This window comes from Manis javanica, chromosome 5 (assembly GCF_040802235.1).
Source record: "Manis javanica isolate MJ-LG chromosome 5, MJ_LKY, whole genome shotgun sequence".
NCBI lineage: Eukaryota > Metazoa > Chordata > Mammalia > Pholidota > Manidae > Manis > Manis javanica.
The window spans coordinates 50,122,331-50,149,640 of record NC_133160.1 but is presented as its reverse complement, the minus strand read 5'-3'; the positions used below and the strand labels follow the sequence as shown (position 1 = coordinate 50,149,640).

At 36.7% G+C, this 27,310-nt stretch overlaps 1 protein-coding gene across 11 annotated transcripts in view; it reads right to left on the bottom strand.

Moving 5' to 3' along the window:
• The window catches only part of INPP4B (inositol polyphosphate-4-phosphatase type II B), a 910,826-nt gene that overhangs the window by 232,141 nt on the left and 651,375 nt on the right, over window positions 1–27,310 (bottom strand). For all 11 annotated transcript variants that reach the window (XR_012131555.1, XM_073237008.1, XM_036996729.2 and 8 more), the window contains 2 exons: window positions 25,045–25,156; window positions 6,692–6,764 (listed from right to left, as the gene is read on the bottom strand). Coding sequence is in view for 10 of the 11 variants with exons in the window: in XM_073237008.1 (XP_073093109.1) it covers window positions 6,692–6,764; window positions 25,045–25,156 (185 nt within the window). In the remaining variant the exon portion in view is untranslated. The remainder of the gene's footprint in view (window positions 1–6,691; window positions 6,765–25,044; window positions 25,157–27,310) is intronic.

Genomic DNA, 27,310 nt, shown 5'->3' with positions numbered 1-27,310 from the left:
ATCTTAAAAGTAGGTTGGCTCTTTTAAAGATTGTATGAGAACTGCAAAACCAAAATAGAAATCACTGAAACACTATCCTGAGCATTGCTATTAAAAAGTGAAGGAAAGAACACGAGAGGAGCTCAGAAAATACAGCAGAGACATCTGTTTAAAAATAATTACAGTGAAATAGATCTTTAAAATACAAACTCCCCCAAAATTTTAATTGCTTTTCTCTAGGTTTGTAAAAAATTTAAATTGTTATTATTTGTATTGTTTTTTAAAGCAAAATTTTAAAAAAAGAACAGAAATAGAATATTAATTGAGTTACTGCTCCCCTAGTCTAGCCAACCTTGCAAGCTGCTGGCCCTCCATCTTCAATTCAAAGCTAAAAATAAGAACTATTACAGATGTTAGAGAAAAAAAAAAGTAAAAATTTGTAGGCAGTCTCTAAATGGTGATAATTGGTGAGTTTAGTGTATCAAATTTTTGTCTGGTCAGAAAAATGATCTGCTTCTTTCTAGTCTGAATGATTTGCTCTGTTCATTCCAGTTCCATCACTGAAGTAAAGGACACAACTGGATAGGCAGGAGCTAGCTCATATTTCATGCTGAGCAACCTGGAATGACCTACAGTTCTCTGAACTCAAGTTGTTTCTTGCCAGTTTGCCTCTGTTAAAGGCATTCCCTGCACCTCGAAAGAAGGCCCCTCTTTCCTGGCTAACAGGTAAGCTAGCTATCCTATAAACTCAGCTCAGCTAGCACCTCCTGCAGGAAGCCATTTCTTGCCGTCCAGTCTCTCCCTCCCTAAAGGTGCCTCTCCTTTTTACTTCCCATTATCATCTTTATTAGGGTTCTTACCAGCTGTGCTACAATTGTCTGTTTACTGTTCCATGTGCCCCTTAGAAGGTGAACTTTGTGAAGGCTAGGTCCGTGTTGATTTCCTCATCCTCATTTTATCTACTGCTCCTAACATAGCGTCCAGTAAATGCAAACATTCCACAGAAATGAGCTTAACCCTTGCAACTCAGATGTTTCCCATCATTACTTTCCCCAAGAGGGGAACAGTTAGAACACAACAGCTGTGTAAATTAGGGGGGATTCAGGAGGGAAGGACATAATTAAAATCTCATTTCAAGTGAGAGCACAGGAACCAGAACAAGCAATGGAAAACCACAATTGAGGGAATGCCTTTTTCATATTTGTCCACAAAATGTTAACTTACTATATCGTCTTTTTGCCATTACTTTTCTTCTAGTTTACCTAAGATGGGCAGTGGAGGAGAAAAGGACTTACAACAGGAAGGTAGTTAAAGCATTTAAAAGGGTCTAGGAGATGATTCCATTGACTATTAGCTAGTGAAATTCACTCTTCAATTATAGCACCTAACTGTGGATAAAATGAAAATTCCTGTGGCCAGGATTCTCACCTGGCCCTGGTTGGCTAGCTCACTACACACCTGTGGTCAATACATTGCTATTGACTATATGTAAAGAGATCTGCCCAGTGCTCTGGGTGACACGGTGGCATGGCTACAAGGCTGCAGAAGAGCAGAGCAGAGGCTGGAGTGGTGGCAGCACTGAGGACAGAGGCCCAGAGGCAGAGGCCACCCTGCTGCATGCAGACCCCCTGAGTGAACGGGATTTTAGTGATTGACCTGCCACCATGGAAATAAAGTTGGGAATAACCCTTTCACCCCAAGAACATTTTACTGTCATTTCTTTGGTCACACTGAATCCACAGCAAACTTGCCCAGGGCTAAAACCCACTGGCAAGACACTAACATCCTAAATATATTAATTAGTACACAGTAGTGAAAATACATGGAAATTCCAAAAGAGCAAGGTTAATGAACTCCTTCACATTTGTTAAAATACAAAGGGCAAAGAAATCTGGTATACAACATATAAATGATGAAGAACCAATGTTATAAGCCACAATGGCCCTGAATTTATATATCATACTTTTAACCACAAGGGCAAAATCTATTTAAGCTAGAATGCAGAAAATACAATGGAGATATCTTAATATAAAATATCATTTAAAATTTGGCACAGTAGTAGATTTAGAACCCCATGAATGAAAAACACAAAAGGGAAAAATGGGACTTCATTTTGTGCTGGAATTCCTCAGGACTCAAAATGAGTACAGAGGGAAACATTTTTGACAATCTCTTAAAATATTCTGCTATGCATTGCTTTATATGGGGGTGGTAGTGAGGAGAATGCTACCCTAATATTTAGCTCAGTTGGGTGGTAATGTGAAAGGCAATTAAAGTCTGTGCTGTCACAAGAAGTAGAAAAATTTTTTAATGAGAATATGGTAGTCATTTTCAAGAAAAGTAATAAATTGTTTTATTTCAAATCTAAATTACTGAATTTGAACATCTTTCTTATGGAGAGAATTAAAATGCAGTTTTCTGTTTACCAGAAGTATAAATTCGGATGATAAGATATACCTGTTATCAGTCATTTGACAAGCATTTTTTTTGTTTCTATTGTATTCTGGCCCTGGAGATACAGAAGTAAATAAGCTGTGTTCCTTCTTCTTAAATAGCTTATAATCTATTATCTTCTGCAGAGCAACAGTAGTGGGCTTAACCCTATTTTGGGAAAAAGAACCAAAGATATAGATAGAGGCCTATTTTGGGAAAAAATGTGATTCATCTGTGAAGCAGGAAGTGCAAGCACCAATAAAGTCTCCCAGTCGGAGGAGAACTACATGTATTTAAGACTGACTGCTGTACAGTCCCCTCATCTGTGTTTAGATTCTTATCTATGCAGTCACGGAAATCATTGCTGTTCAATACATCCTCTGTGAAGAGGAAGAACAGTGTACATGTTAATACACAGCATGAAAGTGTTCTTTGAAGAATGTTGAAGGTTAATTTCATGACTCAAGAGGTATGGAACTCAACCCAGAGAGATGCTGTGTCAGATCTAATACTTTGCTGACAGTGGAAAACTCACTCAAAATGTGAGGAGAATAGGAAACTTAGTGACAGGCTCCATTAGCTGCTCAGATTTGGCACAGTAATATAAGGGTCCATGGACTGAAGGACTTTGTAGCATCATCATTTCACCAAGCAAAATGGAAGAATCAGGAAATCTATAGAGAATTATCTTCTTTACAAAAATTTTAAAAAGTGTATCTCTGGTTAGGTTTATTAAATAAAAAGCCCTGAGAAAGACAACTATAAATGACAAAGAACTGATGTGTGAATCCATGTGAAACTAACTAAAATGAATACTTTTATGAGATGAAACAGTTCTAAGACAGAAGGAAAACAGCAAAAGTTAAAACTATGCTATATCAACTTCAAATATTTGTGAGCCAAAAAGAAGTAAAAAACTTCCCAGGTGAATACAGCCATTTTAAAAGAACTGATGTCCCAAGAGGCTGACCCGCTGCCAGTTGGTGAATCTAAGCTTTGACCCCAGTTCTTCTGAGAGTCTGCCCAGTGCTCTGACATTAATACCACTGGTGCCTATCAGCTGTTGCCTGGCTCCAATTAATATGACTTAGCAGGACACAAGAGTTGCCTGACCACCTGCACTTCTCTGTGTTCAAAATTAACTTCCCCTTCTCCCTATACCCCCAGCAACAAATAGTTTTGAGAGTTCTTATTACCATTTTGCTTAAATAAGCAAAAAGTTAAAGAGGTAAATCTATGTGTTAACAACTTTATTCTATGAGTTACATAATTAGAAAGTCAAACTAAGGACTTCACATTTCTAATACTTACTGTGGCTTCTAGTGTGTCTTGTTTCCAAGAGTCTAAAATGGAAGAGCTCTAAGGAACCCTTCCCAAACAGCTCCAGGGCTGACCCGTCTTTCTCAGGCCATTGTCCAGTCACCCCCCCTCCTCCTACCCCTCCTTTTCTCCTCCTGCCCTCAGTGTTCCTGGACTCCCAACATAGAATTCAACCAGCAAGGCAAATAGGGCATGAAAAAGGTGAGACCTTAGGGAGAAGAGCCTTTTCTTTTTAGCCTTACAATAGATAAGCCCATTTCCTGAATTATAAATTAAACCTCTAGAGATATAAATAGAAAAGGGAAGAGCTCCTATGAGATATGACATTCTCTTCCACTCACTCAGTAGGTACTTCCTAACTCACTTGAGGCTGGCACGTTCCATACAATACATCAATACAAAGACTTGAGAAGAATGTCAGTAGCACCCTTTGCCTAAAGATTAAAAAAAAAAAATTCCACTGAGGAATATAATGGATTGATTCCAAAGTTGCTGAGTTTAGATAAGTAAATAGATAAGTAAAAAAAGGTACATAGAGCAAAGCACTACGTATTGTATCTGCACAATGTACTTTTATATTTTGAACAGAAACATTTCATATATAGAACACAGTTGTATTTTTAAAACAGAAAAAATAATCTGACTTTTATAACACTTTTTATAACGCTGTCATTTAGTTTTATCTTTCCATAATATAAGAAGGCTCAAAGAAATATTTGTGGCAAATATTCTAGGTTCCAAGTGCTCCTCTGGGTTGCCTGGACTAAGGACCCTGAGAAATATCATGGCCACTAAGTGGAGTATTACCACCAAAACTGTCACATCCATGAAAAGAGAAAGGCACTAATCAATCATCTTTCACTCCACAAAGGAAGCATATTTAAACGGCAGAATGCAGCTGCTTCTATCAATTCCATGTCAGTTGCTGTGTCATATTATAATTTATACTTTAGGAATAGTACCCTAGTAATCTGGAACAGGAAGGAAGGAAAGTTAGTAAACTTCTAAGACTCATGCCTTACAGATTTTATGGCACAAGTATTAGGAGGTGCAGATTTAATTTGCACTATGTTCCCCCTCTGTCTCTTCTTCTTTAGGTAATATACTTTTTTACTTAGAGAGTCATTTTTCTCCTTCTCTTTGAAATTTATATAAACATAATAACGTTTTGAAATGACATTTCTTTCTGTGTGCATAAAAAATTACAACGCTCACATGAGTGAATCATTAGAAGTTACCTTATATTTACAATATAAATGATTTTGGTAATAACCTAATTCATTCAAGCAGTATTTAACATGAACCTAGTATCTCCCACACTCAATTTTATTTCTCAAAATTTACATTTAGTATATTAATCATCTGGATATCTGAAAATAAAAGACTACAGGTTTGATTAATTTTCAGATGGAGAAATATATGTGAAGACGACCTTCTGAGGATACCCTAGCTATTTTTAACCACATTGATAGGTTATTAAGTATTTTTATGGCACATGGCTGATTTAGCTGTCTGGGTCGACTATTCATTGTTTAATGCACACTCCTCTCAATATTACAACCTTAATAAAAATTTTTAAATGTCATTTGGTCACAGGTTGAGAATTAGCTGCTTTTCTTTGGTATGGTCCCTTCATTCTATGTATGAATAGTTAATGAGTCTTTTTTAATTGTTGTTACATTTCATTTTATTTTATTTTAGGGGGTTTCTCCCTTACTATAGATTTATTTTATTTTTTTATTGAAGTATAGATGATATACAATATTATATGGGTTTCAGGTATACAACACAGTGATACTACTAAATGCTTACTATGATAAGTGTGTATTTACCAGCTGTCATCATACAAGGATACTACAATATTAATGACTATATTCCTTGCACTGTACTTTCATTTTGAGTTCTCTGTAGGATAAACACAAAGGATTGCCTTCATTCCCTATTAGTAGTGGCTTCCTGTGGGGGAAAAACTTCTAATAGTTTAGGAGCTATGTATTAGTAAGCCTTTGAGGTTTGGTATCATTCATTAAGATGATTATTATGCTACTGTTTAAATGTATGCCATTGTTTAAATGTATAGCATGGCTGTGCCTTTTTTTTTTGCTATGGCATCTTATTAATTAATGGCTCTTAGTAATAGCACAGTCTAGTAATTAAGAGCAAAGGCATTTATATTTATTGAACTTAAACTCTGGACCTGCTATTTGCTAGGTAGGTGGTCTTGACCAATTTCCTCATCTATAAAATGGGGATAGTGATAGTGCCTTTTTTAAAGCACATGTCAGGGAGCAAGGCACAGCAAGGCATGTAAGGAATTTAGCATATTGCCTATCACTGTAATAGTCATTTACTATTATTTTTATTAGTAGTAGCATAAATTATTACTCAAAAATTAATTCCATAATTTACATGTACATATTGTCACATATTTTTTAATTGTACCATATATCTCAATTTTAATCATAAGGTCATTTTTCAACACATTATTTAGAGTCTTATTAAGATTCAAATATATTACTGTAATTAACACAGTATACACATGCCCAAGAATGTACAAACTTGTATGATGTTTTCCTACTGAATCCATATACCTACAGTTTTAACAAATTTACTTTGAATTCCATATTTAGAAAGTCAAACTAAATAAGAGTTTAGTAATATTAATACTTATTAATACATATTCCTAGTACTTATTACATTTATAATGTGTTCTTGTTTCAGATAATAAAAAGTTCAGTATTTAAAAGGTATTTGTTTTACCATATAGCCAATGTATTTATGTATCTTTCTAATGTAATTGTCAAATCTACCCACACTCTGCTGGCTCCTCATGATTACCAATTAAGTGTTCACAAATGATTCTGTAAGAATGCTGCCCATGTTCAGTACTGAGTTCATAGGAAATTAAAATTCATGTTCATATGAAATTAATTTGAGTTTCCAAAACAGAGGTACATACCTGCATTCAAAAAAGGTAAGTTGTCCTTTCTGCTCACACTTTCTGGCTCTGTACATTCCCATACCAGTGCACACTAGTAAAGAATAAAAGAGAAAGAAAGAAACACACTTGAAAATAATTGAAATAATAAATTAAATTATTCTATTTCATTTGCAAAACATGAGCCTATGCATAAGGTTTCAAAAACTATTGAACAAGACATTTTTGTAAAACTATTTTATGCTTTATCTTTACTATGAAGGTTGTTTAATTTGTAATTACTTAAATGTTTACATAATATGATTGTGCTATATTAATCATAGAGTATGTTTTAGTTCTTGTGAAAGACTCCTTAGGAAAGAAAGCAAAAAATGGGAAAGGATTGTTGTAACATGTTAGAGATATGTTCCTAGCACAGCAAATCACATACAAAATTGTTTTGTATTTCTGTCATCTGGGGTAACTTTGGATCAATAAAAAAACAAACCATTTTCTAGATTTTAAGTAAAGGCAACTTAAAATAAAAAATACAGTATGTTAGAAAGATGAAAGATTTGGCACGAGATGAGAGACTGAGAAAGCTCCTCCCAAAACCATATATAATATTAAAATACAGTTAATACAACTAATCCTAAAGAGCAACAAGAAAGAAGGCTGTGCCAGACTGCATACACCTGGAGAACACAACAGACCTCACAAAATGGGGTAACATAAGAAAGCTTTGATCCCAAACCTAGCTCACTGATGGGAGGAAGAGAAACAGGGTGAAGAGTGGATGGAAGCCTAGGACAGCTGAACACCCAGGCCTGGAGATCTTTGGGAGCACTAATCTACACTGCATGGTGCTCTGGAGATTAGTGGGTCTGGAAAGCAAGGACAAGCAAAAAACTGGGAGAGATTGAGATTCAACCCATGTGTGGAGGATAGAGATCCATATCTGGCTGCTCTGGGACAAAGGAAAGGTGGGTGGTCTGAGAAGCTTCCTAGCAGTGAGAGAGCTGCTGAAAGGACAGGGACAACATGGAGCTTGCTGCGTCGGAGAAGGGATAGGTGGAAAGGTTGGCTGGGTGTGCTAGGTCCAGCAGGTTGTAAACTTTCAGGAGATTCAGGTGCTCCATTCCCCAGGCTGGCTACTCAGCTGTGAGATCCACTACTGTGATACACAGCCTGCTGCACCTTCCTCCTGACTTGCTGGCATGGACTAACAAACTGGTAGTCCCTGCCCTGGCCTCAGCCACACAGAGAGAGTCCCCACCTATGGCAGTTACAAATGCAAAGCACAGAGGCTTACACCTGTGTGCTTGGCCCACTAGTTCTGATAGTGGAGACAGGCACTACAGCCGGGAAGCAGGAAACAGCACTTACCTCCCCCAGGCATCAGAGCCACTCCCCTGTAACCCCCGACATCACTCAAAGGGCTAGGCAACTCCAGAGACTAGAGCTTCTGGGCACTAGAGGGTGCCCCATACAAATATGAAACATCAAAGGAGCCTGGTTCACACTAAAATCTCACAAACACCAGGAAAAGACCCAAGTGTTATTGAATGTACCAATCTTCCTGAAAGAGAGTTCAGAATAAAAATGATAAACATGCTCACAGAGGTACAGAAAAATATTTAAGAACTCAGATGAAATTAGGATGGAGATTAAATCATTAAGAAATTCCATACCTGAAATGCAACATACAATGGAGGGATTTAAAAGCAGATTAGATGTAGTAGAAGAGACGGTAAATGGAATAGAAATTAGAAAAGAGGAATAAAAGAAGCTGAGGCACAGAGAGGAAAAAGGATCTCTAGGAATGAAAGAATATTGAGAGGTGTGACCAATCCAAAAGGAACAATATGCACAATATATGGGTATCAGAAGAAGAAGAGAGAGGAAAAGGGATAGAAAGTGCCATTGAGGAGGTAATTACTGAAAACTTCCCCACACTGGGGAAGGAGATAGTCTCTTAGGCCATGGAGGTGCACAGATATCCTAACACAAGAGACCCAAGGAAGACAACACCAAGATATATAAAATTAAAATGGCAAAGATCAAGATAAGGACAGGCTTTTAAAAGCAGCTAGGGAGAGATAAAAGATCACATACAAAGGAAAGCCCATCAGGCTCTCATCAGATTTCTCAACAGAAACCTTACAGGCCAGAAGGGAGTGGCATGAAAATTTAATTCAATGAAAGAGAAGGGCCTCAAACCAAGAATACTTTATCGGGTAAGGTTATCATTCAAATTCGAAGGAAGGATTAAACAATTTTCAGATAAGCAAAAGCTGAGAGAATTCACCCCCCACAAACCATCTCTACAGTACATTTTCGAGGGACTGCTATAGATGGAAGTGTTCCTAAGGCTAAATAGCTCTCACTGGGGAAATAAAGCCACAGTACACAAAGAAGAATAATTATTTACTAAGCAGATGTGAAATCAAATCAACTACCCCAAAGTCAAAAAAGGGATAGCCAAAGAGTACAGAATATGCTACCTAACATATAAAGAATGGAGATGGAAGAAAATGGAGGAAAAAAAAAAAAAAACCCTTTAGGTTGTGTTTGTAATAGCATACTAAGTGAGTTAAATTAAATTAGACAGTTAGTAAGGGAATTACCCTTGAACCTTTGGTAACCTTGAATCTAAAGCCTGCAATGGCAATGAGTATATACATATTGATAATTACACTAAATGTAAATGTTCTGAATGCACCAATCAAAAGACACAGAGTCATTAAATGGAAAAAAAAACAAGACTTGTCTACATGCTGCCTATGAGAGATTTGCTTCAAACTCAAAGAGATACACAGACTGAAAGTAAAGGGACGGAAAAATATATTTCATGCAATTAATAGGGAGAAAAAAGCAGGAGTTGCAGTACTTGTATCCAAAAAAATAGACTTCAAAAAAAAGAGAAAGTAACAAGAGAAAAAGAAAGACATTAAATAATGATAAAGGGATCAGTCAATAAGAGTATATAACTATTCTAAATATCTATGTACCCAACACAGGATCACCTGCACATATGAAACAAATACTAACAGAATTAAAGGAGGAAATAGATTACAATGCATTCATTTTAGGAGACTTCAACACACCACTCACTCTGAAGGACAGATCAACCATACAGAAAATAAGAGACAGAGGCACTGAACATATTAGAACATATGGACCGAATGGACATTTACAGAACATTCCATCCAAAAGCAACAGGATATGCATTCTTCTCAAGTCCACATGGAACATTTTCAAAAAGAGATCATATACTAGGCCCCAAAAAAAGCCTCAGAAAATTTAAAAAGATTGAAATTGAACCAACCAGCTTCTCAGACTACAAAGGTATGAAACTGGAAATAAACAACACAAAGAAAATGAAAAAGTGCACACACCACACACATAGAGGCTTAATAACATGCTACTAAATAATCAATGGATCAGTGACCAAATAAAAACAGAGGTCAAGCAATATATGAAGACAAATGACAATAATGATTTAACATCGCAAAATCTGTGGGACACAGCAAAGAACATGATAAAGGGGAAGTATATTGCAATACAGGCCTACCTCAGGAAGGAAGAACAATCCATATGAACAGTCTAAACACACAATTAAAGAAACTAGAAAAAGAAAAAGAAACAAGGGCCAAAGTCACAGTAGAAGGGATGTAATAGAGATTAGAGCAGAAATAAATAAAATCGAGAACAATAAAACAATAGAAAAATCAGTGAAATGACATGGGCCTTATGACTCTTCCTGAAATGGAGTTCAAAATAAAAATAATCAACATGCTAATAGAGGTATGGAAAAATATCCAAGAACTAAGGAATGAATTCCAGTAGGAGGTCCAATCATTGAAGAGCACAATGGAGGGTATTAAAAGCTGGTTAGATATGGTGGAGGAGACGATAAATGAAATGGAAACTAGAAAAGAGGAATACAAAGAAGCTGAGGCACAGAGAAAAAGAAGGATATCTAAGAATGAAAGAATACTGAGAGAACTGTGTGAGCAATCCAAAAGGAACATTATTCACATAATAGGAGTGCCAGAAGAAGAAGAGACAGAGAAAAGGATAGAAAGTGTTTTTGAGGAGGTAATTGCTGAAAACTTCCCCAATCTAGGGAAGGAGATAGTCTCTCAGGCTATGGAGGTGCACAGATCTCCCAACACAAGGGACCCAAGGAAGACAACACCAAGATATATAACAATTAAAATGGCAAAGATCAAGGATAAGGACAGACTATTAAAAACAGCCAGAGAGAGAGAAATAAGATCACATACAAAGGAAAGCCCATCAGGCTAACATCAGACTTCTCAGCAGAAACCTTACAGGCCAGAAGGTAGTGGCATGATGTATTTAATGCAATGATGGAGAAGGGCCTGGAACCAAGATTACTTTATCCGGCAAAATTATCATTTAAATTTGAAGGAGGGAATAAACAATTTCCAGATAAGCCAAAGCTGAGGGAGTTTACCACCCAAAAACCATCTCTACAGTCTACTTTGGAGGAACTGCTATAGATGGAAGTGTTCCTAAGGATTAATAGCTGTCACCAGAGGTAATAAAACCATAGTAAAAAAAAGTAGAACAGCCAACTACTAAGCACATGCAAAGTTAAATTAACTATCCCCAAAGTCAATCAAGGGACAGAAAAAGAATACAGAATATGATACCTAATATATAAAGAATGGAGGAGGACCAAAAAGGGGGCAAAGAAAAAAAAAGAACCTTTAGATTGTGTTTGTAACAGCATATTAAGTGAGTTAGGTTAGACTCTTAGATAGTAAGGAAGTTAACCTTGAACCTTTTGTAACCAAGAATCTAAAGCCAGCAATGGCAATAAGTACATACATATCAATAATCACCCTAAATGTAAATGGACTGAATGCACCATTTAAAAGACATAGAGTCCCTGAATGGATAAAAGAACAAGACACATCTATATGCTGCCTACAAGAGACTCACTTTAAACCCAAAGAAATATACAGACTAAAAGTGAGGGGATGGGAAAAGATATTTCATGCACCTAACACAGAGAAAAAAGCAGGAGTTGCAGTATGTATTACACAAAATAGACTTCAAAACAAAGAAAGTCATAAGAGACAAATACGAACATTACATAATGAGAAAGGGGTTAATCCAACAAGAAGATATAACCATTATAAATATTTATGCACCCAACACAGGAGCACCCACATAAGTGAAACAAAGTCTAACAGAATTAAAAGGAGAAATAGAATGCAATGCATTCCTTTAAGGAGACCTCAACACTCCATTCACTCTGAAGGACAGATCAACCAGACAGAAAATAAGTAAGGACACAGAGGCACTGAACAACACAATACAAAAGATGGACCTAATAGACATCTACAGAACTCTACACCCAAAAGCAACAGAATACACATTCTTCTCAAGTGCACAAGGAAGGTTTTCAAGAATAGATCAGATACTAGGCCAGAAAAAGAGCCTCAGTAAATTCAAAAAGATTGAAATTGTACTAATCAGTTTCTCAGACAACAAAAGTATGAAATTAGAAATAAATTATTCAAAGAATATGAAAACTCCCACAAACACAAGGAGGCTTCACAACATGCTCCTAAATAACCAATTGACCAGTGACCAAATAAAAACAGAGATCAATCAATATATGGAGACAAATGACAACAATAATTCAACACCACAAAATCAGTGGGATGCAGCCAAGGCTGTGCTAAGAGGAAAGTATATTGCAATACAGGTCTACCTCAGGAAAGAAGAACAATTCCATATAAACAGTAAAAATTCACAATTAATAAAACTAGAAAAAGAACAACAAATGAGGCACAAAGTCAGTAGAAGCAGGGACATAATAAAGATTAGAGCAGAAATAAATAAAATTGAGAATAATAAAACAATAGAAAGAATCAGTGAAAGCAAGAGCCAGTTCTTTGAGAAAATAAACTAAATAGATAAACCCCCAGCCAGACTTATCAAGAAGAAAAGAGAGTCTACTCAAATAAACAGAATCAGAATGAGAAAGGAAAAATCACTGTGGACACCACAGAAATACAAAGAATTATTTGAGAATATTATGAAAAATTATATGCTAACAGACTGGATAACCTAGAAGAAATGGAAAAGTTTCTAGAAAAATACAAGCTTCCAAGGTTGACCAAGGAAGAAACAGAAAATCTGAACAGACCAATTACCAGCAATGAAATTGAACTGGTAATGAAAAACCTACATAAGAGCAAAACTCCTGGACCAGACAGCTTCATCACTGAATTTTATCAAACATTTAGTGAAGACCTAATACCAATTCTCCTTAAAATTTTCCAAAAAATATAAGAGGAGGGAATACCTCGAATCTCATTCTATGAGGCCAGCATCACTCTAATACTGAAACCAGGCAAAGACAGAAGAAAAAGAGAAAATTACAGAGCAATATCCCAAATGAACATACATGTAAAAATACTCAACAAAATATTAGCAAACTGAATTCAAAAATACATCCAAAAGGTCATCCACCATGATTAAGTAGGATTTATTCCAGGGATGGAAGGATGCTACAACATTCGAAAACGCATCAACATCATTCACCACATGAAAAAAAGTAGGACAAAAAGCACACACAATCATCTCCATAGATGATGAAAAAGCATTTGACAAAATTCAACATCCCTTCATGATAAAAACTCTCAACAAAATGGGTATACAGGGCAAGTACCTCAACATAATAAAGGGCATATATGACAAACCCACAGCCAACATTACACTTAACAGTGAGAAGCTGAAAGCTTTTCCTTTAATATCAGGAACAAGACAAAGAAGCCCACTGTCCCCATTTCTATTCAACATAGTACTAGAGGTCCTAGCCACAGCAATCAGACAACACAAAGAAATAAAAGGCATCTAGATTGGCAAGGAAGAAGATAAACTCTCCCTGTTTTCAGATGACATGATATTATACATAAAAAACCCTAAAGAATCCACCTCAACACTACTAGATCTAATATCTGAATTCAGAAAAGTTGCAGGATATAAAAATTAATACACAGAAATCTGTGGCATTCCTATACACTAACAATAAACTAGCAGAGAGAAAAATCAGAAAAACAATTCCATTCACAATTGCATCAAAAAGAATAAAATACCTAGGAATAAACCTAACCAAGGAAGTGAAAGGCCTATACTCTGAAATCTAAAAGACACTCATGAGAGAAACTTAAGATACCAATAAATGGAAACACACCCCGTGCTCATGGATAGGAAGAATTAATATTGTCAAAATGGCCATCCTCCCTAAGCAATCTATAGATTTAATGCAATTCCTATCAAAAATATCAATAGCATTCTTCAATAAACTAGAGAAAATCGTCCTAAAATTCATATGGAACCACAAAAGACCTTGAAGAGCCAAAGCAACCCTGAGAAGGAAGAATGAAGCAGGGGGAATTACGCACCCCAACTTCAAGCTCTACTACAAAGCCACAGTAATCAAGACAATTTGGTACTGGCACAAGAACAGACCCATAGACCAATGCAACAGACTAGAGACCCCTGATAGAAACCCAAACATATATGGTCAATTAACATATGATAAAAGAGCCATGGACATACAATGGGGAAATTACAGCCTCTTCAACAGCTGGTGTTGGCTAAGCCAGACAGCTACATGCAAGAGAATGAAACTGGATTATGGTTTAACCCCATACACAAAAGTAAACTCGAAATGGATTTAGACTTGAATGTAAGTCATGAAACCATAAAACTCTTAGAAGACAACATAGACAAACATCTCCTGAATATAAGCATGAGCAACTTCTTCCTGAACCCATCTCTTCAAGCAAGGGAAACAAAAGCAAAATGAACTTATGGCACTATATCAAACTAAAAAGTTTTTGTACAGCAAAGGATATATTCAACAAAACAAAAAGGCATCCTACAGTATGGGAGAACGTATTTGTAAATGACATATCTGACAAGGGGTTAACATCCAAAATATATAAAGAACTTATATGCTGCAACACCCTAAAAGCAAATAACCTGAATACAAATAGGCAGAGGATATGAAGAGGCAGTTCTCCAATGAAGAAATTCAGATAATCAACAGACACATGAAAAGATGCTCCACATCACTAATCATCAGGGAAATTCAAGTTAAAACCACAATGAGATATCACCTCACACCAGTTAGTATAGCCAATGCAGAAAAGACTAGGAATAACAAATGTTGGCAAGGATGTGGAGAAAAGGGAACTCTCCTAAACTGTGGGTGGGAATATAAACTAGTTCAACCATTGTGGAAAGCAATATGGAGGTTTCTCAAAAAACTGAAAATAGCAATACCATTTGACCCTGGAATTTCACTCCTAGGAATTTACCCAATGAAAACAACTTCTCAGATTCAAAAAGATGTATGCACCCCCATGTTTACTGCAGTACTATTTACAATAGCAAAGACATGGAAGCAACCTAAGTGTCCATCAGTAGATGAATGGATAAATGAGATGTGGGACATATACACAATGGAATACTATTCATCCATAAGCAAGAAACAAATCCTACCATTTGCAACAACAGGGATGGAGCTAGAGGGTTTTATGTTCAGTGAAGTAAGTCAGGCAAAGACAAATACCAAATGATTTCCCTCATTAGTGGAGTATAACAATGAAGCAAAACTGAAGAAACTAAATAGCAGCAGACTCACAGACTCCAAGAAGGGACTAGTGGTCACCAAAGGGAAGAGGTCAGGGTGGGTGGGTGGGGAGGGAGGGAGAAGGGGATTGTGGGGTATCATGATTTGTGCACATGGTGTGTATGGGATCACGGGAAGACAGTGTAGCACAGAGAAGATAAATAGGGACTCTGTGACATCTTACTATACTGATGGACAGTTACTGCAATGGTGTATGGGGGGTACTCAATAATAAGGGTGAATGTAGTAACCACATTGTTTTTCTTGTGAAACTTTCATAAGAATGTATAACAATGATACCTTAATAAAAATAAAATAAAATAAATACAATATGTTGTAGCATCTAATTATATAAGGCAAACGATTTTTGCCTCCAGCAAAGCAATATAAATGCTGGCTCATAAAGTATGAGAACTATTTATAGATAAGCTGATCCAGTATATCTATTAATCCATAAGTAATAGATTAAGTTCATAAGCCTTTACAGAACCAATGCTTCTTTGGCCAAAAAGAGAAAAGAGACACAGAAGAGCATATTGTCACATTCCTAATGAGTGAACCATGAGAGGGAGTCAATATCCCAGACACTAAGTGTGGAACTGTCCTTCTGTTTCCTATGAAACTGTAACAGAGGAAGCAAAACTCTTCTGGATACATGAGGTTAACAAGAAACCTATTTTCACACAGAGAGACCCCAGCACTGTTTCTTCAAATAACTTTCCTTCTATCTGTAGCCAAAAAGAAAAAACTAAGGAAGGTTCTAGGGGAGGAGGAGAGTCAATTTTCAGAGCAAATACATCAGATATAAATCAATGCAAATAAAAACAATGTATAACCCAGAAAGTTGTTTTGGTAAAGAGTTCTAAGGAAAGCCACTGTCCTTCTGAGATGTGCATGGCTTTGCTCCAGGTACTCCACAGGTTCCACCCCCACCTCCCCAGGACGTGGTATCAGAATTGCTTGGGCTAATTTTTAACTGTCCTATCTGCCTCCTTCCACTCTCCCCCCTCCAGACACTGGCCCCCTTTGAGAATCATGGCCACTGAGGTCACTGAGGTCAAGCATTTTGAGAAGCAAGACAAATAATTTAAAACATTGATTTAAATGTTACTTTCTGTATTCTTAGTCTATTACTTATTCCACTATTATAAAATTCATCATATTACTCAGAAGACTTCTGATGGGTGAAAAAATATGCTTTCATAATTTCTTTAGTGCTTATATTGAGGGTCCTAGTTTATTGAAAGAATGAATAACTGCAAATAGCTCTTAAAAAATGTTCTCTACATCATTTTCCTGACCAACCAGAGGTTAGAAGCCATCCCTTCTTTTAATCCACAGCTATTTTGGAAATATAATTCCTAATCACTAGAGTAATGTGCCATGACGCTTGGACATACTTACAAGGCTTTATTTCTCCTATTTCCTCTATTCCTCTAGTCCTTTCAGACTACATAGGGGTGTTACCATAGACTTCCGTAAGCATTATATCCATCATATCAATATTCTGCATTAGAGTGTATAATAATTATTTACTGCCCAATGAAATCCAATATTCTCAGACTGGTCTTTAATCCTTTCACTATGTGTCAGCAACATCCTTCCACATAACTAAGTAGATAGCGATGAGCCATCACTCCAAAAGAGGATCACCTATGATGTAACTCACAGAAATGGTTTAGATTCAACCCTTTAGTGTAGACGTCCACAGTTCATGGGGATCAGGCTATTCTCCTGGGGAACTGCTTCCCTATATGGAGGCAGTCCTGCATCTTTGTAATCAAAGACAACTTTCTGTTTCCCAGTAGAAAGCCTGGATTACTTTACCAAATAGATATGCAGATATAAAGTTTTAACACACTAAATCTTCCATCTATACTGGAAGGTAGATATTCAGTTCAATTTCAACCTAATAACACTCTTATTTTGCAATATTTTTGAATTTTAAAGCTCTGCTATTCAGAATACTCTCACAATTTAAATCCATGGAGTATAAACAGAAAATATCCAACAGATATTTACTAATAAGTTAATATTTTCATGTTTGGACTCAGGAATTATTTTCTCTACTTGTTTACCTTCTGTGACTCTGTTTAGGTTGAAAGGTTTTTGAAGACAAGAACCAAATTTATTAATTCCTTATAGCTTGCTCTATTTATTTTTTAAAAGAGTTGATGTTAGAATCATTTTTTTATTGAAGTATCATTGATATATAATCTTGTATTGGTTTCAAATATACAACACAGTGGTTCCACCAGTTATCCATATTAAATCCTCATCCCCTCTAGTACAGTTATTATCTGTAAACACAGGAAGATGTTACAGAATCATTCTCCATGCTCTACTACTATCCCATGATCAACTTATATTATGACTGAGAATTTTTGTGCCCCTTTATCACCCTCACTGTCCCCACCCACTGACCCCAACCCTCCCCCATGGTAACCACCAGTCACTTCTCAGTATCTCTTAGTCTGCTGCTGTTTTGTTCATTTTATTTTGTTTTGTTTTTAGATTCCACAAATAATTGAAATCATATGGTATTTGTCTTTCTCTGCCTGGCTTATTTCACTAAGCATAATACCCTCTAGATCCATCAGTGTTGTTATGGTAGGATTTCTTTTTTATGGCTGAATAATATTCCACTGTGTATATATGTACCACCTTTTCTTTATCCATTCATCTATTGATGGACACTTAAGTTGCTTCCATATCTTGGTTATTGTAAATAATGTGGCAATAAACATAGGGGTGCATCTATCTTTTTGAATCAGGGATTTTGTTTTCTTCAGTTAAATTCCTAGAAGTGGAATCATTGGGTTGAATGTTATTTCTATTTCTTGTTTTGGTATAACCAGTGGCTATACCAACTGATATTCCCAACAGTGTAGGAGAGTTCCTTTTTTTCCACATCCTCACCAACACTTGTTATTTCTTGTCTTTTGGATAGTGACCATTCTAAATGGTGTGAGGTGATATCTCATTGTGGTTTTGATTTGCATTTCCCTGATGATTAGTAATGTGGAGCATCTTTTTGTTTGCCTGTTGGCCATCTGTATTTAGCTACTCCACCCATTTTTTAATCAGGTTATTTGTTTTTGGGGGTGTTGAGGCATAAGAGTTGCTCATGTATTTTTAATGTTAACCCCTTATCAGATAATTCATTTATGAATATATTCTCCCATACTGTAGGTTGCCTTTTGTTCTGTTGATGGTGTCCAGCTGTACAGAAGCTTTTTAGTTTGATGTAGTCCCACTTGTTCATTTCTGATTTGTTTCCCTTGCCTGAGGAGATGTGTCCAGGAAAAAATTTTTCTATGTTCAAGAGATTTTGCCTATGTTTTCTTCTAAGAGTTTTATGGTTTCATGTCTTACATTGCCTTAGAATCCTTTTTACACAGTACTAGATGCTACAAAGAATGCAAAGATTAAATGGTGTGGAATCTGCGCTTAAGGAGGCTCAAGCTGTATATTCTATTCATTGCTTTCATTATGATAGATATTTGCAACATTATAGATATATGGTGTGTGTTCTCATTGCAGTGACTTCACATCTGTGATTTAAGGAAGAATAAAAAACACAACATACTTTTTGTACCAAACATAGCACCATGAGCCCTTGTGTTTTGAATACTTTAGAAAGTGTCATTTGATGGAAAGTGTGGCCAAGGAGAAGAAACATACGATACATACAATTCCTGGAGCTTAATGGTTTTGAATGTTATCTAATATATCAACTTGCCATGCACTGGGCTAGAAGACTAGCCAAACTGTAAGGACAATGAGCATAAAGCTGTGTATGGATCCATGAAAGACCAAAACTTATTGGCAAAGCACTTTCACATCTGTTAGTTTATTCCCTGTCAATGGTCCTCAAAGTTTGGTCTGGAGTCGCCTGGGAGTCCCTGGTAACTTTTGTCTTTGTATCCTCTCTAGCATCTAGCACAGGGTGAAGATAAAATTACCTTCATATTAACAGATTATTTGTCTGTTTCCCTCTCTTCCTCTTATAAGCATACAGTGTAATTTTTTAGAGGCTCTATTACATGATCACTTGATGGCTAAGGGTATGTGTGCTTGTGTACTTTTCTGTTTTAAACTTTTCTTGTTTGTATTTCTAATATAATAAATGTCTATAGATATAATCCAAATGAGCAAAAGCTCTAATACAGTAAAATCCATATACTTTAAATTTTAAGAGTATAAAAAGAAGAACTGCCATGCTTTTGTGATCACATTCAGTCTCATGGTTTAAACACCATCCAAATACCATCTCATGACTCTCAAACTCCAGCTTGATCAATCCCAGCTTAATTCCAGACCCAGATTTCTAAGTGCTGACATATATTGATGCTGAAGAGGAACTTCAAAGTCAATGTCTCAGATTCGCCTATCCTCCTCCACCTGCTTCTCTCCATGTTCCTTATAAAACAGGCAGTTCTATTCTCTGGCTACCCTTTGCACCTGGAGGGTGGCCACATTTCACTTTCTCTATTAGTACTGCCATGATCCAACTCACCTTCATTGCTACTCAGAATCTTTATAACAACCGAGCTTCATTCTCCTAGCCTTGCCTCCTTTCAGGCCTCAACACAGCAGCCAGAATGGTCCTCTTGAAACATGAATCAGATCATCTCACACCTATACTCAAAAACCCTCAACTGTCTTCACATCCATCTCTGATTCTAACGGCGCACTTGGGAGCACACAGTCTGTATGCCACTCCGTGAATCTGTCCTCCACTCCTACCACTCTCCTCCTCAACCCCCCAGCTTCAGGCACACTGGCCTCCTAGGTGTTACTCCAGCACAATAAGCATGCTGCCACCTTAGGGCCTTGCTTTTGTTACTCCCTCGACCTAGAAGTCTGGCTCCTCTCATATTTCTGCATATCTTGCTTCCTTATTTTCTGCACTTTCCAGCTCAAATACAACATTACTGGTGAGTTTGTCCTTGGCCACCTGGTATAAAATGGCCACCACCCATGATCCCTAGTCTTTGCACCTTGTTTCAGTTTCTTCTACAGCCTACAGAGCCATCTGACCAACAATACAGTGTTTATTTTTTTATTGATTACTTCCTTGGAAGGCAGCATCTGTGTCTATTGGGTAAATTACTGAATACCTAGAACCTAGCAGAATGCCTAGAACATAGGAGGTCATGCTGTTTGATAAATGAATGATAAATTTTATATGCTTAGAAATATCCCACAGGGTAAGTCAAATCAGCTATATTATCTTCAATTTTATATTTGGGGAAAATAGAGGGATAGAACCTTTTGAGACTGGTCCTTAGATACCCAAGATACCTTTTCCCTGACCATAGCTGATTGATGAAAGGCCACTTAAACCACCACTTCAAAGCAATGGGGCAAAATAACCTGAGAAGGGCAGCAGGTCATTAAAATACTAGTTAGGTTAGGTTCATAGTCAAAGGAGATGTATTATCACTCCACTTGTACTATCCTTGCCACTGTCATAGTAAGTAAGGCATTTTCCTTCCTTTTGTAGAAATTAACACCACTTGGATCATTAAGACTGTGCCGAATTAAAATATAATTTGCATATTAAACAAAAGGGGGAGGCAAGGCAGGAACTGAACTGAACTCAGGTCCTACAAAGCCTCTCCAGAGGATGTCCCTCACCCCACCCTCCTGCCCTAACAGCACGGAGGTATCTCCATGGCACAGCAAAGGGAAGGACTGTGGCTGTCTCAGGTGATCCTGTTGGCTGTTACTTACACAGGTTTTCTCATCTATCACCTGATTTGAAAATTTTTGCTTCCCAGGTCTTTCCCAGAGTAGCATTTTTTTCTTGGCTACTTAACTTCAAAGGTTTTTTTTTTTTTTAATTCTTCCTCTTTCCTTCACAATCCTATACTCTTCCCTCCCTCCTTATTCCAGTCTTTATAGACCAAACAGTTTGTACAGCATTATAGGTAGCCAAACATTTTCCTTTTTAGGAGACAATTTTGGATTTTATTTCTTCTAAGTAAAACTGACTTCATTTATTCACTCATTCATTTTTCCTGGCTCTGATCTAAGCACTGGTGTAAAGAAGAGAATAGATAAATATCTTTCCCTTATTAAGTTTAATTCTAGTGAGGGAAATAGATAATAAATGAGATAAATAAGTAAAATACATATATGATGTTGGACAGTGGTAAGTACTAAGGAAAAACAGCACAGAGAAGGTAGACAGAAAGTTTTAGCTAAGCAGTGCAAGTTTATGTACAGTGGCAGAGAAGACTGCTCGCAGGTGAAGTTCTGCATAAAGACCAGAAGTAAGTGAGGGAGTGAAGCATACAGTTGCATAAGGAAAATGCTACAAAGATAGATTGAATAGCCAAGTGCAAGGACTTGAGTTGGAAATGTACCTGTGATGTTCAATGAACAGCAAGGAAGATAACATGGCTGGATCAAAGTGAGCAAAAAAGAGGAATAGAGACTGAGGTAAGGGAAGTAACAGGGGCCAGAATCTGTAGGACTTTAAATTAGGTCACTGAAAGGTTCTGGATTTATACTGTCTGGAACTAAGAAGCCCTTGGAGGAATGACATGTTCTGAGTTACATTTTAATAAACATTCTGCTGAGAATAGATTATGATTCTGGCCAGGGGTGGGGATAGAGGGAATCAGGGAGACATTTAAGAAACTACTCTAAAAATCTAGGTGACAGACAATGTTGGCAACAGCGAAGGGGTCACAAGTTGTCGGAATCTGGACTTATTTAGAAGTCAAAATCAACAGGATTTGCTGACACACTAACTATATGAGAGGAAGAAAGGAGTCAAAGATGACTCCAAAATTAAAAAGTTTAGGATACCTAAGGCAGTATTTCACTTAATATATTAGCATTGTTGAGGACAACGTTAGGATTTCTTTAATGAGTTCTTAATACTATTATGTGATTTTAACACTTTTTGTTCTATTGCTGTGTATGTGTTTATCAAATAAAAGTTTGAACCAGTATAATGTTCTGACCCTCTGCGTAATCCTCCTTTGATGAGAAATTTGTAATAATATGATTAGGAAACAAGTAATTAAATGTATGTGAGAGGAAAGAGTTTGTATTTTCATTTATATTTTATTCCATGCTCTGGTGGTTATGTAAGACTCAAGATTAAAATGTAGCATTTTATAGAAGAGGTATTGTTATGAATTGAAGTATATTCCTTAAAATTCATATGTTGAAGCCCCAAGACCCAATGTGTCTGTATTTGGATAAAGAGCCTTTTTGAAAGTAACTAAGTTTAAATGGGGTCATAAGGGTAGGGTTTTAATCCTATAGGGCTGGTGTCCTAACAAAAGTGGAAAAGATACTGAAGCTTGCTTTCTCTTTCTGCCTGAGTGCCAAGGAAAAGCCATGTAAGGACACAGCAAGACATCCGCAAGCCAGGAAGACAGTTTCACCAGCAATAGAATCATCCGGCACATTGATCTCAGACATCCTAACCTTCCAGAATCATGAGAAAATAAATTTCTGTTATGTAAGCCACTCAGACCATGGTATTTTATTATGTCAGCCCAGGGTGATTAATAGAGGTATTAATCTTTTATTTGCTTCGATATACATGAGAGACAACATGTATCTCTCATCCATATGACTATGGTGCTTAAAGTAGTTCCATTTGTTTCTTTTAGTCTCATGCAAACTGGGGAGAAGGATGTTTTCTTAGAGATAAACTCAATTTCAGTTACTTTTGCTTTTCATATGCATCAGTCACTCACTAACTTCAGGACTTAAATCACCATTAGTAACAGATTGTGCTAATATACTTCATAGGGATTTTGATTTAGCAGATCTGCAGAAAGGTTCCTGCATTTGTATTACTAACAAACACCCCAGATGATTCTGACTCCATTTTGAAAAACACCAAGATAAAGTTATTTCCACACAACTCTTCTAAATATCATGCACGGTGGACCTTACTATGTATTCCTCACTCCAACATGAATATTCCTAGAGATTGCCAACAGAGTGTCAAGTACATTTATAAAAAAAATCACAAAAGGTCAAGGTTTGCTAAGAATCCAGACAGCCAACAATGTTTGGTATGCTTACGGTTTTAGTCAACTTATGACTTGCCCACAGTACCTGCTGACACTGCCACATCTTATTTCTGGAACAACTCAGTTAAGTCTTTAAGTTCACATTCCTAAGTCAGAAATATTATGTAGGACTTTGGTGGGGCATATTCCTGAGTATCAAGTTCTTCAGTTATGAAAAGAGAATGATTCAGTTTGTCCCACCTCATAATAGCAATGCAGTAAAGGAGTGAAGGGGTGGGCAAGCTTTGAGGAAAATAGGTTGCTAGTGATAAATTCACAGGAAGGGAACGTAACCCTACTTTGAAATGGGCAGTGTTTCTGCTGCGGGTCTCCAGGCACACTGCCATGAGCTAGGCACTATCATCTGCCTATTTCTGCTCTCAAGTCCCCTGTTCAGCCTCCCATCCTCCCTCCTTAATCCTGACACAAGCATTCATGTGTTGGTAACTAATAGAGCCTTCTATAGAGCTTCAAAGGAAACAAGGGTAGACTGCAGGGGCCTAGCCACAGAACAGGGGTCTTGACTACACAAATCCCAAGAGGATCTGCTGCCAACATCACTGTGGCCGTGATATTTACAATCAACCTGATTCAAACTTTGGGCCTCCTTGGAATAGTTTCATGATCTGGAATATGTCCTGAGGGATAGTAGAGGAACAGAAAGAACAAGGCTTGATGAAGCAGATGAGACCTCAGTGTCTCTTCTGGGACAAGAACAAAATCTTTTGGAAAGGCAGTCATTTTTTTTTTTTTGTACAGTTCATTATTTTTTAAGTGTTAGATAAACCCTGTCTCCCATGTAGATGTTTCCTCAGTACCAAAAATAAAACATGTTCCAGATAAGGACAATAAGCCAGAAAATAAGTCACAGTGGGCCTTATCATAAAAGAAAAATGCTCACTGATGAAAGGTATAGACACAAACTCATTTTCCTGAACAAAAACTATATCTTTTGTCTGTCCCCCATGCCTCAATAAAATGGGTAATTGAATATTTAAGAAAGGAATACAGGCTAATACTTCTATTAGGTTTCTCTTTCTCAGAGAAAATAAAGTTGAAAGAAAGTAAAAATCCTGGACACATATTGATAGGCAATGGGGCTTTGTCCTGGGCTTTGCCTCCGGATGCCATTGTCCCTTTTCCAGAGTTGTCCCTCCACTGTATATTCTTTCCTGCTTTTCTCACTGCGATTTCAGAAGGCACAGAGTCATTAAATCTGCCTTCCTTCACATCAAAATAAAATCTAAATTCAAATTGCATCTCTTTCCAAAGAGGGTTTTGAGAGTAGACAAGTGGTTACTTTTAGACAAGTGATTCCTCTCAGCATCCGCTATGCATCTCATGTAGGGTTAATTATAGCAGAATGTGACACTGATCAATACTTTTGCTCCAAATGAGAAGAGGCAGCATCAACAGAGGAGCCAGCAGTGAAGAGGAAGCTGTTTCTGAATGGCACATGGCTTTTGCACAGTTGATGAAAATAGGCCCTCTGGTTCAGAGAATGAAGCCCACTTAGAGGGCACTTCAATTCCAAAACTGATTTCTCATTTAGCTTTTGAATAATGAGATTTCATACCCCCCAGAGGTGATGGTGATTCAGACATTTGGCAAAACTGATTATTTATGATTTGATTTGTGTGATGCACTGGCTGAGACCCTACCTTTTGTTCTGGCACATCTGTCATGATGTGGCTGGCTTCCCCATCCTTAATCTCCCCCATCTTCACGACACTAACTTCTATGGTGCCGACAACTTTGCCACCATCTGATGTTCTGCAACCAAAAAAGGGAAATGGAAAGGTAAGAACCTTCGCTCTCCTTAAGCTGTTCAAACATATTTGTTTCTGAAAACCACTAACGTTGCTCTTTACCTTCATTGGTTTTAATTTTTAAAATCTGTTTAAAACACACCAAAATACATTAGTTGTGTTGGGGCTGGTTTCGATTTCAAAAGAAAATTAACCATGGATTTGTGAAGAAAGCACAGGGATTGTCAGGGAAACCTCCTTCAGATTCTCAGGTCTAACCATAAATGTCATGGATTTGTGCCCTGTTTGGTGACTCCATATCTCTACACCAGCATAAGCCATGGCTCCTCTGTACCAGTTACACGGATATTGTGCACAGCCATTATAGAAACTAGAGCTGAATAAAATAGAAAAGAGTATAAACATCTCTATATTCTTCTATGAATGGACCATTGGCTACAAAATCTGATTTTGTGCCTTTTCCCTAACACCATTTTTATTTCTAAGAGACTAGGTAAAGAAGATTCTCTCTCAGCAAACATAAGAAAGTTAAGGCATGTGCAGAGCAAAATTTAACCACAGAGATCATCTGGTACAATCCACCACTTTTTTGGATAAAAAAACAGTGAAAGCGATGGAAGTCTCATCCAAAGTAATGAAGTGATAAAGCAAGGAAACCAGGTTTCTCTCTCCAAGTCTGTTGGTCATTGAACAATTCTTCTCTATTTAATGATGAGGATAATGTTGAGGTTTTTTTCATCAGACTGATCTTATAGTAGACAATCATAATAAAGGCTAAAAATAAAACTGACAACTAGCAACCTTTTAGATTCTCTAATTTGCTGGGCAAGAAAATATACAGAATAAATGGTGCCATTGTACCATGGAAACACTGTGACATGTAATAACATTTTTCCCTTGAACCTTATTTTGAAAACAGGTAGTCAGCCAACCCCATAAATATGTGTTGTCATAACTTCTAAGCCTAATGGTGTAATATTAGTCATGTGATACTTCCTTTTCTTTATTTGGTCATGTTATTTTCTGAAATTTGTTTTTAATTTTAATCTCAATACAAATGGTGCTTTCTTTCAACCAATTCCTTCTAAATGTCACTGTTTTATTATTAAAGGTGTCTGAAAAGAAGAATAGGAAAATTAGTGTAAGTAATTTACCAAAATGTTAATTAAAATAATGAATAAGCTAAGCAAAAAGGAAACCCAATTATGTTATAAGATCATGGCAAGTACAAATTAAAACACATCTTTTGAATTATGCTGTTAAGGAAACTGAAGTAGGAAAATTCTGCTGACATATACATAGCTACTGCCACAATGTGATAAAATAAAGATGATGTACATGAAAGAAAAGTCATTTATTTGCTAAAGAGGGTTTTAAGATGTCTTACTAAAATGTGAACTAAAATGTTTCTTGGTGATTTTTAAATCAGTGGAAATTATAATATTGACTCAATAACTTCAAATTAATATAAAAACATGTTCATTACAAAGAAGATGTATGTACAGATAACACCAAAATCTGTAATTTTGTGAAAAACTATATTAGCTCCAATTCTGGGGTGGTTTAAAATAATTCATTATACTATTTTCCACTTGAAAATGACATAATAACTTGTCACAAGCCATGATGTGACATATCCCTATACAATTCTTCAGTACCTGATAGTTAAATAAAGCATTTAATAAGAGCTCTCACTGACACTACTCATAACCCATGGTTAACCATAGTCTGGCAGCAGCCTGACATTATGTCACAGTACTGTCATTCACCTCACTTCATGTCATCACAGACATGTTATCATCTCCCATCATCAAAGAAGGATGCATACAATACAATATTTTAAGAGAGAGAGACCCCTTTCATATAACTTGTATTACAGTATATTGTTATAATTATTCTTTTACTATTAGTTATTGTTGTTAAGTTTTGACTGTGTCTAATATATGAAATAAACTTTATCATAAGTATGCATGTACAGAAAGAAGGATAGCATATACAGGGTTCAGTACTATTCGTGACTTCAGGCACCTGCTGGGGGTCTTGGAACATATCCCCTGCAGATAAGGGGGGACTCCTGTATACTTAATATTCAACCATGACTACAAGATGGAAGACAAAGAAGGGGAAAATTTCAGCACCACAAACCTACACTCCCTTC